Source organism: Barbus barbus, assembly GCF_936440315.1.
Source record: "Barbus barbus genome assembly, chromosome: 3".
Taxonomy (NCBI): Eukaryota; Metazoa; Chordata; class Actinopteri; order Cypriniformes; family Cyprinidae; genus Barbus; species Barbus barbus.
This window is the reverse complement of record NC_136731.1, coordinates 27873975-27889901: the sequence shown is the minus strand read 5'-3', so window position 1 is coordinate 27889901 and position 15927 is coordinate 27873975. Positions and strand designations below refer to the sequence as shown.

Here is a 15927-nt window from a genome sequence, read left to right as displayed (position 1 = left end):
CTCTGAAACAAAGCTTCGTCAGCGTCAGTCAGTGACACTTTGAAGGGTTGTGTCAAACAAAAGTGAAAATAAAACAGATTAAACAGTTTAGTGGTTTAAACCAGCCTATAAGTGTAAAATATTCCTGGAACATGACAAATCAATGATATTTGTTCTTGTACATCAAGCATGGTTGATTAAATGTCCCACTTTTGAGCTAGACTGTGTTGTTCTATGTATCTGTACTAATCAGTGATTGTATATGAATAAATGGATTACATATAAATAATGGATTATACCACTCTGTTCATATGAATTACTTTTACAATGTATTTATGAACTTTTTGAAGCATCACATTTCTACTGGAATGAACTTTTAATGGAGGGATAAAAATCTCTCAGGTTTCATTATAACATCTTCATGTGTGGTTCAAAGATGAAGGAAAGTTTTACGGATTTGGAATGACAAGAGTTAGCAAATGACAGAATTTTCATTTTTGGGTGAACTATTCCTTTAAATCTGATTTAGTGTTTCTTACTAATTTCACACAGTTTTAATCACAATCCAAAAATATGCATATAGTAATGCATTACGGCGTATAAAATGACGATATTACCCAGGTTTAGTAGAGTGTGATCAGGACAAACTTCATAGCAAAGAGAGACCATGTCAGAAGCACAACTGCTGTGCTACAGCTCTGACAAGATGTTATATTATTAATAAAACCATTACAGAATTAAAGCTTGCCAGGAGAAAGAACCCCTCTATTAAAGCAGCATAAGCATATCAAAGTGAGATGTTGCACCTGTAGTAGAATCCCAGCGAGATCATCCTCTGGGCCGATCACAGGCACCTGACTCACTGCTCTCATCTTCACAGAGCCATGGGGCGCTTCAACGGTAACCTTAGCCCTGCTCACCTCTGAGCTGTCTGTAACACATCAGATCATTAGTACAGAATTTAATCACCCTATGCAACTCAAACTGAGTAAAACAGCACCATTAATCAGTGCTGACAGAACCCCCGGTGTAGGGCATCAGATTCTGACCTTTGCACGTAGGAAGTGAAGCACTGAGTAAACTGTGAAACGTGTGTCCACCTGTGGCTCCTCTGTCATGCTGGACCTCCACTAGATGAGCCATGTAGTCTAACAGGTAGAAACAGCCATGATGTTAGTGTTACTTTACACACACTGAATCATGTGAGAACAGAGTATAACAAATGAAAGATCCTCACTCTTGTCCATGATGTTCTGCTCCAGTGTTTGAGTATCATGGGACACGGCCTGGTCCAGATATTGTAGCAGTTTGCTCATGCTGGAGACGGGGATCCCGAAGGACTGGACGAACAACAGCAGCTGCTGGGGCTCCAGATCCTGTAGGGCTGCGAATGACCAAAGAAAAAAAGAGAAAAAAAAAAAAACCCTCAGCTCAACTACACTACAGTTACAAGTTAGATTTTTTTTTTGAAGAAGAAATGAATACTTGTATTCAGCAAGGACGCATTAAAATAATGAAAAATTACAGGAAAAACATTACAGTTATAATGTTACAAGAGATTTAAAAAAAAAAAAAAATTCAACAGATGAACTTTCAACATTGATAACAATGAGAAATGTTTTTTATGCAAAACAGCATAATATAATTATTTCTGACGGATCATGTGACACTGAAGACTGGAATGATGATGCTGAAAAATTTTAAATTATTTTTAAGTAAAAAATTTTAAGTCAAATAAATGCAGATTTGGTGAGCGTAAGACACTTCTTACAGACACCAAACTTTTAAACAGTTGCTCCAAAATCTGTTACATGCGAGTCAGTGCCAAAAGTAGTGAAATTTTAAAAAAAAAAATCTAAACCACAGTCAGTTCTGGTATTGATTTCTAAAATCCTTATTTCTAAATACAAGTTATTAATACCTGCATCGACCAATCGGGAGACTTCAGATCGGATCATTCTTAACTTCAGCCAATCGGGCAATAGAAGGGCTTCCTCAGATGTGTCAACCAGGAATGCAGTGGGAAGGGGCTTTTTATCAGGAAACCAGATATCCAGCAGTGTGTAGAACTCACTTTCCTCTAAAAAAGTAACAAACACAGTGCCTGTTATTACAGATTGTTATTACAGAATTAACCACTCAACACAACAACAGAGGAGATACTCACCTTTGGGAGGTCCCAGTGTGAGCAGGATGACCATTGCATGGACCACTAGGATGTGCATGGTGGCCGTTTCTCCTGTGGTCCACCGCAGGAACACTTGATCCTGAGACTCCGACTGTGAGATTTAAAATTTGGTCTTTATTCATGTGCACAAGCAGTAATTTCAAAATTTTAATTTCCAGTTCAGCTGTATGTTCCTTAGTACCCAGCTATAGAGGTCCTCTCCCTCTTTTGTCTTCCTCATACGACGGATATAGGTGGAGAAGATGGAGATAAGAGCGGAGAGAACAGCCTCAGACTCGGGCCTGCAGGAGTGCTTGGAAAAGAGGCAGTTCATTATAGTGGAGCGTTCCACTATCAGACGAGCCACATCCTGGGAAGACAGGAAACACAAGGCAGGAGAGAAAAAAGGTTAGACTAGAGCTTATTTCAGACAAATAAAAAGCTGTAGAGTTAGACTAACCAAGGCCAGGTCATTGTGGAGTGACTGCTCCTCCACTGGTGCATGTTGGGAAAGGTAAATCAAGTATGCACTGATGGTCTGAGGATCAGTCTCCATGTGAACGGCCTGAAATGGAAAACCACACAAACACAATAAGCTGAGCAGGTAACAGATATTGATAATCTTGTACTTGTGTTGGTGGACTGACCTGCTGTAAGGCGCTGGACGTCAAGCCTCTTACACTATCAAACAGAGGTAGTTTGGGGAGGTCCTGAAGGAGCCACTGGTAGCCTGGTAGTAACTCTGCATCTCTGGAGTCCTCCTCCATGAGATGATCCCTCTCCTCTCCATCTTTCAATGCTCCCTCAGTCAGCACCAGAGACAAACCCTGATACAGACATCACAACAAGCATCTTATTAAAACTGTCCAAATGAATCAAGCACTGCTAGATAGTTAATTAACTGCGCACCTTCATGGCCAGCACTCTAGAGGCCACCTGAGAAGAACTGAGACGCCGGAGGAAGTAGTCCAAGACTTCACATGTGGTCTGTTCATCAGCCTTAGGACCCAGAAGTAGGTCCTGGAGCCGCCCAAGAAGCTGCCGCTGTTTCTGCTGCCTCTGACAGGGAAAGACGAGGAGAAGGAAAAAATATTATTACAATTAAAAATCATTGTTTATTTTTTATATTTAAAAATGTAATTTATTCCTGTGATGTTAAAGCTGAATTTTCAACATCATTACTCCAGTCTTCAGTTTGAAAACTGTAATACATTTTTTTTTAGGATTATTTGATAAACAGAAAGTTTATATTAGTTTTGTAATATTATAAATGTCTTTACTGACACTTTTGATCAATTTACCCAAACTTTTGAACAGCAGCATACCTTTAATTTATCTATTATTTATCTTTATTTTATAATAATACATGTATTTTTATTTATCATATTTATTTATTTGTATATATTTCACATTTTGGACCACCCTAACAAATCAATGTGTAAATTACTCCAAATAAGGATTGAAAAAATGGTCATGTAAAACTAAACTTTGGTTTAATATTCCTTGACTAACATTACAAGATGACTTCAGGAGAAAAAAAGACAACACCAATGTGCAGTCAATGCTGAGATTTACCTGTCTTTTCTTTGCTCGCTGCTCTTTGCTCTCTCCTTCCTCCTCATCATCAACAGAGGAGTCATCAGCTGCATCGTGAAGGAGGAATTCACAGAGGCACTGAACGGGCAGCACATCCAAGGACCCTTCACTGGACTGGACGAGATCAGCCAGCCACGGCATAGACTGAGAAGAGGCCTGGATGGGGGAACAATTAGACATTTAGAAAGTCCCATAAGCATGGCTCTTCATAAAGAACAGCTCTGGTAGTATATGAGAGCGTGTACTTGTCTCTGGATAATATTGAGTAGGAAGTCAGGGTTGCGGCTGCGGCAGAGAAGATGACCCAGACGCAGAGACTGGTTCAGACTCTTTACTTGCTCCAGGACATGAGGCGGTGGCCTACGAGGGGGGCCCCTGAGCATAGAATAAAAGACTGGGTCAGTATATCTTTATAAACATCCTAATTTAGTTGTATAGTTGTCTAATACACCTGGCATTGAATATGACAAATATTGCTGGTTCTTTGACAAATTGCTTTGTTCCTCTATTGCAAGTCACACTGTATAGATGTAAATGCTGGATTTTCACTACAGTCACAAACAGGAAGTCATACTTGGGGTCCAGGCTGGTGAGCTGGGACAGCAAGAGGCTGTTGTTCTCTGTTATGGTCTGTTTGGTGGAGGCGGCTGCCAGGTGGCTCTCGAAGGCCAGGATCTCCTGCCTCTCTTTCTGAGACATCTGCAGCTCTCGATTGATCATCTCAGTTTTGGTCTCCTCATCAGCCACCGTGCATGGAGGGTAGGAGTAGTTACTGAGAAGAGACCAATAGAAAGTGTCACGTGCTGATATAATTATAAAACCACATTTCAACACGATAAGCAGAACACTTACTTTGTCATAACCATTTCCATGAGCATTTTCAGAGTGGGGTAACCATCCCACGCTGCCAAACCTGAAACCATCAGCGACAGCGATATAATGATATTCTAATGAGATGTTATTATGAAATGCAAGTATTGCATCATATCTGGCCTCACCAATTTTCTGTGGGTTGAATGCTGCGACCACAAGCAGCAGCAGCCAGGCCTTCCAGTAAAGAGTTGATATGGCCAGATTTGGAGGTTGATAGCTGAGATGGAACATTTAATAAAGAAGTTCACCTCTCTGAGGAATAAACAGTCTACAAACAGAGTACCGGATGCCAGGAGTGGACAAACCACAATGTAGCTTAAACTTTCAATGCAAATAGTCCATGACACCCAGTAATTATTTGGCAATATAAAGCTGATGGATCACTTCATAATAAAACTGAAGTGAAACAGCAGGGAATAAACTCGGTGAAAGGTAAAGGCCATACCCTGCAGGCAGCTGGATGTTCTCTGGGTGATGGTAAGTGCACAGGTTCAGCACAGCATCAATGAGTTGGATCCTCTCGACTCGCAACACTTCCAAGTCTACAGTTCATGATGGGAGAAGACAAACACCACCACACAACTAGTTTTAAAAACAGACCACTTCTAAAAAATTCTGAGCTATTGTTAATCATTAAAATATGAGTCTAACCAGGAGCACTCTTACCATCAGACTGAACTCCTGCAGCTCTCTTCACCAGGTGATCGGCCAGCTCCATGGCGTCAGCTGGGCCCAGGGGCAGATCACGAGAGAGACCGATCACCAAGATGCGCATCAGCGTGTCCTCCAGTAGAGGAACCTCTGAGCATAGCCGAAGAAAGAAACTAGCAAACAAGAGAGATGCTTTAGCATCTATTAAATGAATGTACTAAAACAATTCTATCTGTAACACGTTTAATCAGAGATTGGTATCTTACTTTCTGTCACTCTCAGGAGGCCAGTTGTCCCATTTGTAATATGTCTCAGGCTGCTCTGTAAAAAGCACTTTGTGTAGACTGTTGAAACACAATGAAACAATCAGTAAAATAAAAACAGGCGTTTACATAGTCTTACAAGCAGCCAGAAAGTGCTAGATTAATTTTAAAGGTCCAACAAGAGTGTTAAATTGTCAGGAAATGTTTTTGGTGCAATATATCAATTTAAATGATAAATTATGATGCATATATCCTCTTTAAATTAGTCCTATAGTGTTACTTTATGTTTTCCATCTATTTTGGTATGATTCATATACATGTTTTTCATTTGTATTTTATTTAAGCTTTAGAATATTTACTGACCATTTTTAATAGTTTCAGTTAACAATAATAACACCAGTCCTACATCCAGGTGATTCATACCAGTGCACATAATCTTTAGGTCCCACTTTACTGATGCTGGGAACCACGGAGTGCAGCCACCACACAGCATCTCTCTGAATGGCAGCAATCTGGTTTTGAAAGGACCTCAGCACCTCCAGATCTGAAATGCATATGCATCCTCATTAGCAAAAACAGAGTTTTGAATTTTGGATCTATGATGCACTGAGAGGAAAAAAAAAAACTTCTTACTCTTCTTCTCTCCTTTGTCCCAGGCAATGCCGGCCTCTTTGACCTGAGCCGTGATCCCCAGCATCATGGACACTGTCAAGAGATCGGTCACTTGGATGACAAAACGCTCCTGAGATGGAAACAAAGAAAATTATGTACAGGCAAAACATCAAATCACATTTTCTACAGATAATAAATACAGTTATATAGCCCTTACTTTAAACTCCATGTCCACATAACTGGCCTCTTTCCTCTCCTGCATGAGGCCTAAACAGAAAGACTGGAAGTTGATCTCATGCTTGGTCTGTTTAATGATTTCCCTGAGCAAGGCACGTGAGGCCCGCAGGTAGTCGTCCTTATTGGTCAGCAGGTCCTGGAACACCATGGCCAGAAACTGAAACAGAATCAAGAAATGTTATTCAACTTCTCGGATCTCAACTTCATGTAAATAATACATATGGTAGATGGCAAAGTTTGACACTTGGGTTTAGGGCTTTTGAAAAGAAGTATTAGCAATAATGACAGTAATTTGTAAATGTGCATGAAGCCATTAAGGTTGAAAAGTCACCTTGGGTGCCTGCTCTGGGCTATGTTGCAGAACTGTATGGAGCACTTGCATATTATTGGGATTTCTGGCATTTGACAGCTCGTTAAAGATCACAAACTTCACCATAGTGCCCAAATTATCTCGGTGAGCATTCAAAAGCTCCCTGCAGAACATGAGAAACATGGAAAAAAATACATTTAAAAAAGTGTTCAGGCTTTATAGTACTGACTTACAATTATGAGTATAAACTGAGACTTCAGGTCTGAAGGCGTAATGCTGACCTGACACACAGCATGTAGTGGTTGAGGAGAACTTTAGGTTTGAGGCGGATCTTAATGAGGTTCGAAATAACCTCCATGTCGTCTGAGCCGTGTGTATTACAGTTCATGCATAAAGACATCAGAAGATCCTGTGCTGGCCGAGTCAGCTGGAAAATCACCAAACAAAAACAAACCTTTAGGTATGTGGTTTCATACTTTCAGACAATGACACTTCCTCTTTTGTCAACATTTTTGTACCTTAGGATTTTGTAACCACATCTCCAGTCTCTGCACGGCCATCAGTCGGACCTCTTTATAACCACAGGTGGCCGTGAGAAGGCGCAGAAGGTTCCTGGACACGTTATCCATGGGCTGGCGACGGTTCAGCTGGTCCCTTAAAACTTCCAAGACATACTCCTCCACACTTTCAGCCAGCTCGTCGTACCTGAAGCCGGAGACATTTTACTATTCTCAACATCAATTTCAATACCACAGCAAAATCTAATAGACTACTTAAAACATTTATTTATATATTAGTGCTGTCAAACGATTAATCACATACAAAATAAAAGTTTTTATTTCATATGTGTGTGTACTGTGACACCACACATTTGAATGGTGTAAATATATTATTAACACATGAAGTAAAAACAATTCAATAAAGCATGCAAGCATTTAGCATTTTATGAAATATTACTTCAAGTTTTAAATGTAATAATTAATTGCATGCAATTAATTTACTTATTTCATATAATTAGAGACTGGCACATCTTCTCGAATATATGTATTTCCCCACCTGGGCATGACCTGTCCATCATCCTCTGGACTCAATTTCTCCTCAGCAATTAAAAGCTCTGTCTGACCTTCATCCTCATCTGGAGTGGAAGGATGAGGGCTGTTTCCTAAAATACAGTATTTTGTGTCAATTCTAATATATTTTACTAACACATACATTTCTGTCCATAATTGAGAGTAGTCTTGGACCACCAACCTGCACTGAGGTCTCCTCCTGATCGCCCTGTTTCCGTCTGGAGCAGCATACTCTTGGGTGGCATCTTGGTTGTGAAAGCAGTCTGGATGTTATCAACAAAAGTTTTACACTGCGAGCTGTCCACCCATATACGCTCACCGAGAGAGTCCTCAATGTAGACCTGGGAAACACCACAATGACTGTGTATCAGTATCATGATTACAGTGAGATCAGAAAGCTTGACCACTTACTTTGACAAATATCTCAGGCCAGTTTTCATCATCCTCATAGGCAGCCATTAATAGGTTACAGGCCAGCACAGACACCAGGTTGTTCCCCTTGGCCTTAAAGTTGATTGAGGCATCACGACGGAGCAAACTGCAGAGAGCCTGAACAAAGACATTTAACATAATAAGCTATGTCAGCAGCAGCAACAGTAAATTTAAGCATTACAGCACAGGTGTTTCTGTCTACCTCTATCACACCCTCTGTGGCAAAGACATTGGGCTTGATTTTGGCGAGAAACATGAGGCTGAGATAGAGCGTTATGTCAGGCTTGGCTCGGTTCATCTTCAGCTGTTTGACAGCCCCGCAGAGCACACCCTCAATGCGGTCATCATTACCCTCTGCCTCCGCTGCGTCAATCTCATCCAGAAGCACAGCAGGTGACACTGAAAAAAAGTCAATCACGTTCTTTGAATCTACACTATGTGTACAAACAAGGTCTATGAAAATATGAACACTGGATTGGACTACGCATGTCTAAAGTAACATTCAGGGCTCCAAAATCGTTAGCCCGACGTCCAGGGGCTATTGTGTTTTCCAGTCGGGCTACCAAAATGTATCCTAAAAATGTATGTAAAATGTATGTAAAATACAGGGCTCCCCCAGGTTCTTAAAAGCTCTTCAATTTAGTTGTATCAAACTTAAGGCCATAAAGTTTTTAAATACGTTAAATGGTATAAGAAATGTCTTAATTATAATTTCAAGAGGTCTTACAGTTGGGGGCGGAAAGACAAGAATGGCGATATAGCTGGATTAAACTTCAAAAGGGAATTATGTAATTGAATAAATATGAGCGCTGCACGTTTCAAGTCAAAACGCGGCACGAATGTCTTTATGTGAATATAGCTGAAGGGAACCGACTGTCCTCAGAAACGTGTTGTTGGCATTTTTATTTCATCTGACCTATAATGCCTGATAAAGCAGCGTTTCTGAGCGCGGATGGTGCTGCATTGTGTACAGTCGCTAATGGGGAAACCACTATATTAAGCCGCTACTAACGCGCCACTTCGTGGCAGAGAATGAATTTGCCTTTCCAATAAGCCTTGCTGTTTATGGTCAGATCAATGCAAATATCGACCCATGTTTTTAAGCAGCAAACACAGAGTTGTAAATGAGAAAGAAGTTAATGTGCCTTCTAAAAATCTAAACAATTAGACCGTGATATTCATTTGTTTTAATTTAATATTATAATTCCTATGCTTGATTTATCCCTTTTCATAAAAATGGTCTGAGGCTGAAATGCTGTTGTATAAGATTTTTGTTTTTGTGAAAACCTGTATCTGAACTGTAAATCATGTCATTTTATGGCTTAATACTGTATGTTACCATAGACATTGTCCAACCCCGCTCATACTGTGTTCATTTTACTTGTGCAGCTCTTAAAATGGGTCATAAATTGCCTTAAATTTATTTTTAAAAATTCTAAGATTCCTTGTAAATAGTGAAATAAAATTGCTTCCTTCATATTTGTTGATATTTGTGTATTGAAAATATTTTGATCGACAATTAGATTCCTATCTGATTTTCTAGATTTTAAAAAAAGTTTTTTTATTTATTTTATTTTTTTATTGCTAGTTAAATTAATTTTCGGGCTACCAAAATCTGAAGAGTACCTGGGATTTTGAAATTTTGCGAGCAAGTAACAAGTAAGTACTAAAGTAACACTAAAGTAACAAGTACGTACTAAAATATTTGCTGCGAGTGAAGTGAAGTGACATACTGCCAAGTATGGTGACCCATACTCAGAATTCGTGCTCTGCATTTAACCCATCCAACATGCACACACACAGCAGTGAACACACACACAGCAGTGAACACACACCCGGAGCAGTGGGCAGCCATTTATGCTGCGGTGCCCGGGGAGCAGTTGGGGGTTCGGTGCCTTGCTCAAGGGCACCTCAGTCGTGGTATTGAGGGTGGAGAGAGTGCTGGACATTCACTCCCCCCACTTACAATCCCTGCCGGCCCGAGACTCGAACCCGTAACGTTTGGATTACGAGTCCAACTCTCTGACCATGAAAAAGAACACTTTAGAATAATTTTAAAAAGAGTACTTATTGTAGAAATAATATACTCTGAAAAGTAGTTAAATGCAATTTAACTGCATGTTATTTGCAACTAGATTAAATTTATTATAATTAAAAAAAATTATATATTGCATGCAATTAGTTGAACTTAAAAGAGCTTTCCTGACCTATTTCATTTCTATGAAATTTTCACCAGGGTGAAACACTTCAGCATAGGGACCAATTCTCACTATTAACTTGTTGCTTGTTAGCATGCCTATTATTAACATGTTGTCTGTGTATTAGTATTTCTAAAGCACATATTCTGCAAGACCATATTACACATCCTTAATCCTACCCAATACCTAAATTTAACAACTACCTTACTAATTATTAATAAGCAGCAAATTAGGAGTCTACTGAAGCAAAAATTGTAGTTAATGGTTTGTTAATAGCGAAAATTGGATGTACTGACAAACATGTATGTCTATATTTTTAATATAAAATATATAAAAAAATATATATACATTAACATAATTTCTATTGAAACCTGTAAGTCATGTTTTAAAATATATTTCTAATTACACATTCATAATGAAGTAGAAATTTAGTACCTAAAGATATATACTTTAAAAGTAATGTTGAATAACTCTCTGCATTTAAAATGATAAACAAGTCATTTGCATGTGCTTTAGTATGTTAGCCAGCACATTAAAGTAAGTGTACTTCTTTAAAGCATGACAGAAGATTATTAAACAATGAACTTTTTTTTTTTTCAAACTTAAATTTGACTTTAAAAAGTGTAATAAGAAGAACAGTCAAGTGCACATTAAAGTGGCAAAGAAACAGAAGTAGCAACAAATAATTTCTTCCATATTGTGACATACATCCGCGTATAACAGATCATTGGAAAACACAGAAAATGTAGGTTGGGACTTTGTTCTATGCATTGGATTGGGAACGTGAGCTTGCAGGGGTGGGTTTAGGGGTGAATTGTCATTTCACTCCGACTAAACATATAATTAAGCACAATTTTATTTAATTTTTGATAATATTGTTTTATAAATGTAATATTTTGAATGATTTCATTGTTCTTTAAATAAACACGATCTGAAAAAAAAAAACAATTATAATAAACAATAATGAAAAAGCACAATTTATTTAACTGAAAAATAATTTAAGGCTACATGTCACTTTTATTCTTTTTTTTTTCTTTCTATATTTACTTTTTGCTGTGGATACAAAGTTGGTATCAGTAATTATGAATTGCATTGCCATTGATATCAACTATTAAAATACAGGAATTATAAATCCCTAAATTGGGTGAAAGTTTTCAGTGATTAAAACTGCTTGCTAATCTCACCTTCAATAGGAACTACAGATGGCTCTTTGATGGAGGGGGATATTGATCTTTTGTCGACAGCAGCCACCTCAGCGAGGCGTGAGAGGGCACTGGGTGGAGTAGAAGAGTGCTTGGGCCGTTTGGAAAGACTGGACAGGCTGGAGGAAGAGGGAAGAGATGAAGACGCCTCTCTCTTGCGGTCTGGAGGCAAACCGGTGGACGCTGGCTTCAAGAGAGCTGGGTTTGCTTTCGGCTCACTGCTCTGACTCTTTGCTCCAAGAGCAATGAAATCTCCTGGAGGTGGGTGACCTGAGGGATGTCACAGGATTATAAAGACGCATTTGAGGAGTATACAGGGTTAAATAATCTCTCTCTTTGCCATAATCACAGCTAAAATCTTACCTGATGGTTTGGTGTTACTAGGTCGCCTAATGCTTGTTGGCTTTGGTCGATTCATTTTGACACAATTTCCACAAGTTCCAACTTGCTATAACTATATGACAAACACCACAAGCTTTTAATTATATTAGAGGAATCATATAATTCAAACAAACAAAATCTGCATTCAGATAAAATATACAAGCTGCGCCTTTTGTTGATATGGCCTAACGTTATTTGGAGATCAGAGCATTAATATAATGTTATACTAAGAAAACTAATTCATCATGCTGTGCAGTGTTAATAAAGCGACATTTATTGCCTTTAAGAGCTCTTATTTAAGTGTATTTTTTTACTGTTTACAAGCTGTATCTGGTCTTTTGAGTCTATAAACATTTTGACAGATACTGTATTAGCAAAAAACATCGAACATTAGCCGAAATGTACTTTTTTTAAATACCACCTAGTACTTACTTTTTACTTTTCTTTTTTTATACTTTTGTCATTTAGCAGACGCTTTTGTCCAAAGCGACTTACAAATAAGAAAAAGTAACTAAAAGTTACAACTCTATAAATACTACGTTATATACCCACATATTTAAGAAAATAAAGAAATTAAATAAAATTGACACATGCATATATCAACATTTCAATAATAAACATATAAGTGAAATAACTAAAATAAAAAGCGATACTAACAGTATAAGTTAGTATGTTAGTACTAACAGTAAAACATATGTAATATACTGACATATTAAGCACATAATATGAAGAGAATATGTATAAACTACCTTAGTTTCTCAAAGGCCTTGCTACATGATTTGCCGTGTACTGTTTGTACTTCTGCTGCAGTGGGAGCGTTTCCTGAGAGAGCGACAGCGCCATCTACAGCACTGGAGCATGACTCAGCGACAACCAGAAAAACAAACAAAAAAACATTAACGTAAGAGTAATATTAATTACAGTAAATCATGATAAATAGACCAGGATTTTTTTTTTTTTTTTTTAATAACACCATTGTCATCAGTGCATTAGCCTAATATATGCTTATCTTGAATCTTATTGATTAAGTCTGAAAACAAGTAGCCTACATGTTCATTTATTTATTTCATTTTAGGCCAATATCATAGATTTTTCATCCCTGACTATGTAAACAACCACAGAATCATATTATATCTGGCTTAAACCACTTATACTGAGGGTGATTAGTTGTCTCTGGGTGGCACTGTTGCTATGAGGCGTTTGCAAGGGGACTACAAGGAACAATGTTTCCAAGAGTCTTCACTTTGAAAATGATGTCAGACATGGAAACAGACATTACTGTGCCTGCCAGACAAAAGAAAACAGAACTTTCACCCAGAAAAGAACACCACAGAGAACACACACTGTAAGGTACTCAGCAAAAACAACATGTGCTTGTAATCCGACCTCTACGGAGAAAAAAACGCATATGTGCCTGGTTACAGTTGCTTTAAGTATTGTTGAAAACATACTTCTCTGACAGGAACAATGAATGGCTACTTCTGAAAGCCTTCCAGATATGAAATATGCATGCCACTTCTAAAATGTTGCGATGTGTTTCCCTAAACTACAAGGCAGAGTTTTTCAGTTGAGATGGACTTGTAAAAGAATATTCACTAATTAGTAATGTTTTGGCTAAGTCAATATACAAGACTTATTACTTACCCATTTGCCACACCAAACTGCCCACTTGTTATATAAACTGTTTTTTATATTAACCATATTTTTATGATGTCATTGGCACGCTAGTCACTATTCCAAATATAAATTCAGTGTCACAGGGGAAATTTGAAACCTGCAAAAATAATAATAAAAAAATTATGTATAAAAAAAAAAAAAAAAAAGTATTTCAGGCACTTTTAATTGAAGAAATCATCAGGATTCTTTATAGTATCAAAAATAATATACAATATGGATAAAGTGCCATAAACATAGTTTAAACATATTTTTAGTCTTGGAAGATTAATGCAGGTCTGTTTAATGTTTGGCTTAAGTCGGCATGATCAAGAACTTGAGGGTGTGTTTCCACTTAAAAGATTTCTCCTCATTTTTTACATGCACATGGTGGTTTCCCACAAGTCCCACAGGAATCCCACGAGAAACAGAATGGCAGTCCATCACGTCTTTTATGTTACTTGAGCTACATTTGTCTTTTTCTCTTTTGAGGTGTGCATATAGATGCTTTGCTGCCATAAGAATGCTTCAAAGATCAGGTGTGGGGGTTTTGGTAAAGTGATATTTTTCACCTGTCTGTGAGGATTTATAATGGAGAATGTTTTCATCAAACTTTAATTATTGGTTTTTCATATTACTTATATTAAATATTTCTTAATGATATTTAGAAATTATATTGTTCACTTTGTTGTGAGAATACACACACACACACACATACGTTTGTTTTTGTGAAAAGTGGGGATATCCCATAGGCGTAATGGTTTTTATACTGTACAAACTGTATGTGCTATTGCCCTACACCTACACTTAGCCCTCACAGGAGACTGTGCATTTATACTTTCCCCCCAAAAAACTCCCTCTGTATGATTTATCAGCGTTTTGAAAAGTGGGGACATGGGTCAATGTCCTCATAAGTCACCTTCACCTTGTAATACCTCTGTCATACCAATGTTATTATACAAATTTATGTCCTCATTTGTCACAAAAAAGCGTGCACACACACACTCACACTGAAGATTTAATGTGAACAAAAAGCATGTTTTCAGTTGTCTTATGTTAATATTCAATACTGATGATACAGATCATAGAATACATTAAATGCCACCCAGAATTCAGGGCATGAAAAAAAAAAAAGACGTCAGAAGCCCAAACACTGATATCAAACCCATATGCTTTCTCAGAGAGTGAATGTGTTTGTGTTGAGTCACTCTCTGGTAGAGTAAGTGAGAGAATGCTGTAAAGTTAGGTCCACATAATTTATGAAAAAATAAAATGAATATATATATATATATATATATATATATATATATGAATAAATCATTATGCATATTTTATATTATATTATGTATTTTGCATTTACCCCACAGCAGGGTTAATACAGATTATAGTTAACTAAAACTCAAACTAAAACCATAAAATATTTTTGCTACTTGAAATACTGTAAAATTTCATTAAAATAAAATAAAGTATAAAAACTTTAACTTTTTTTTATTTCAGCTAGTTGTCAAGGCAACAATCCATGTTTTCATAATATGTCTTGATGTATTAAAATAAATTAAAACTGAAATGGAATAAATGAAAACTTTAAATATATAAAAAACTAATAAAAATAGCAAAAACACACAACAAAATGACTGAAACTTTAACATTAAAATGAAAACAGAAAATATAAAAAAATAAAAATCAATGATGCTAAAACACTGCCCTACAGACAAAACAATGTTGTGCATATAGGATCTGCATTGTTCTATTTCTTCAAAAACCATTGGCTGTGTAAATATTTGCATAAAATTATTAAAATCATCTAGAATCTCACTGTCACCTTGACACAGCAGTTCCCTTCCATGTGGAAGCAAATGAGGTGGGAGCACAGAAGGCGTTTGCCACTGCTTCGCATGCTTATTCTCAACAACTGTAAAGCACGGTCTTTTATGGCATACAGAGGGCGCTTTGGATTCCCTTCACTGACATGTGCAATACATACATATATATATTGCACATGTCAGTGATATATATATTGCACATGTCATACATATATATATATAGAAAACATGCTTTTTGTTCACATTAAAAAATATATATATATATTTTTTTTTTTATAAACATTGACGTTATAGAAAGACCAAAAAAGATACAAATGGGTGTACGAGTTCTCATAACAGTCATGTCATACCACAGCCATGTTTTAACGCACTGACACACAAATTTGACCTTTTGTCATAGTCTAGCTCAAGATCATTCCATCAAGTGCTAAAATAACTTTTCGCTTCTCGTACACATAATTTGACCCACAAATGCTCAAT

The 15927-nt window shown here is 37.3% G+C and overlaps 1 protein-coding gene across 1 annotated transcript in view; it reads right to left on the bottom strand.

Moving 5' to 3' along the window:
• The window catches only part of LOC306844910 (integrator complex subunit 1-like), a 33460-nt gene extending 20678 nt beyond the window's left edge, over window positions 1–12782 (bottom strand). Inside the window, exons 1-30 of the mRNA XM_079377347.1 lie at window positions 12721–12782; window positions 11954–12044; window positions 11573–11860; window positions 8393–8589; window positions 8170–8307; window positions 7940–8099; window positions 7745–7850; window positions 7207–7393; window positions 6970–7115; window positions 6710–6851; window positions 6359–6535; window positions 6163–6271; window positions 5953–6073; window positions 5533–5610; window positions 5282–5439; window positions 5061–5157; window positions 4741–4832; window positions 4595–4655; window positions 4317–4514; window positions 3988–4117; window positions 3722–3898; window positions 3056–3205; window positions 2794–2973; window positions 2607–2711; window positions 2349–2516; window positions 2147–2258; window positions 1901–2059; window positions 1217–1363; window positions 1029–1127; window positions 786–910 (exon numbers count right to left, since the gene is read on the bottom strand). Coding sequence (XP_079233473.1) covers window positions 786–910; window positions 1029–1127; window positions 1217–1363; window positions 1901–2059; window positions 2147–2258; window positions 2349–2516; window positions 2607–2711; window positions 2794–2973; window positions 3056–3205; window positions 3722–3898; window positions 3988–4117; window positions 4317–4514; window positions 4595–4655; window positions 4741–4832; window positions 5061–5157; window positions 5282–5439; window positions 5533–5610; window positions 5953–6073; window positions 6163–6271; window positions 6359–6535; window positions 6710–6851; window positions 6970–7115; window positions 7207–7393; window positions 7745–7850; window positions 7940–8099; window positions 8170–8307; window positions 8393–8589; window positions 11573–11860; window positions 11954–12008 — 4062 coding nt within the window. The 5' untranslated portion in view covers window positions 12009–12044; window positions 12721–12782. The remainder of the gene's footprint in view (window positions 1–785; window positions 911–1028; window positions 1128–1216; window positions 1364–1900; window positions 2060–2146; window positions 2259–2348; window positions 2517–2606; window positions 2712–2793; window positions 2974–3055; window positions 3206–3721; window positions 3899–3987; window positions 4118–4316; window positions 4515–4594; window positions 4656–4740; window positions 4833–5060; window positions 5158–5281; window positions 5440–5532; window positions 5611–5952; window positions 6074–6162; window positions 6272–6358; window positions 6536–6709; window positions 6852–6969; window positions 7116–7206; window positions 7394–7744; window positions 7851–7939; window positions 8100–8169; window positions 8308–8392; window positions 8590–11572; window positions 11861–11953; window positions 12045–12720) is intronic.
• Between the last annotated feature and the right edge of the window lie 3145 nt (window positions 12783–15927).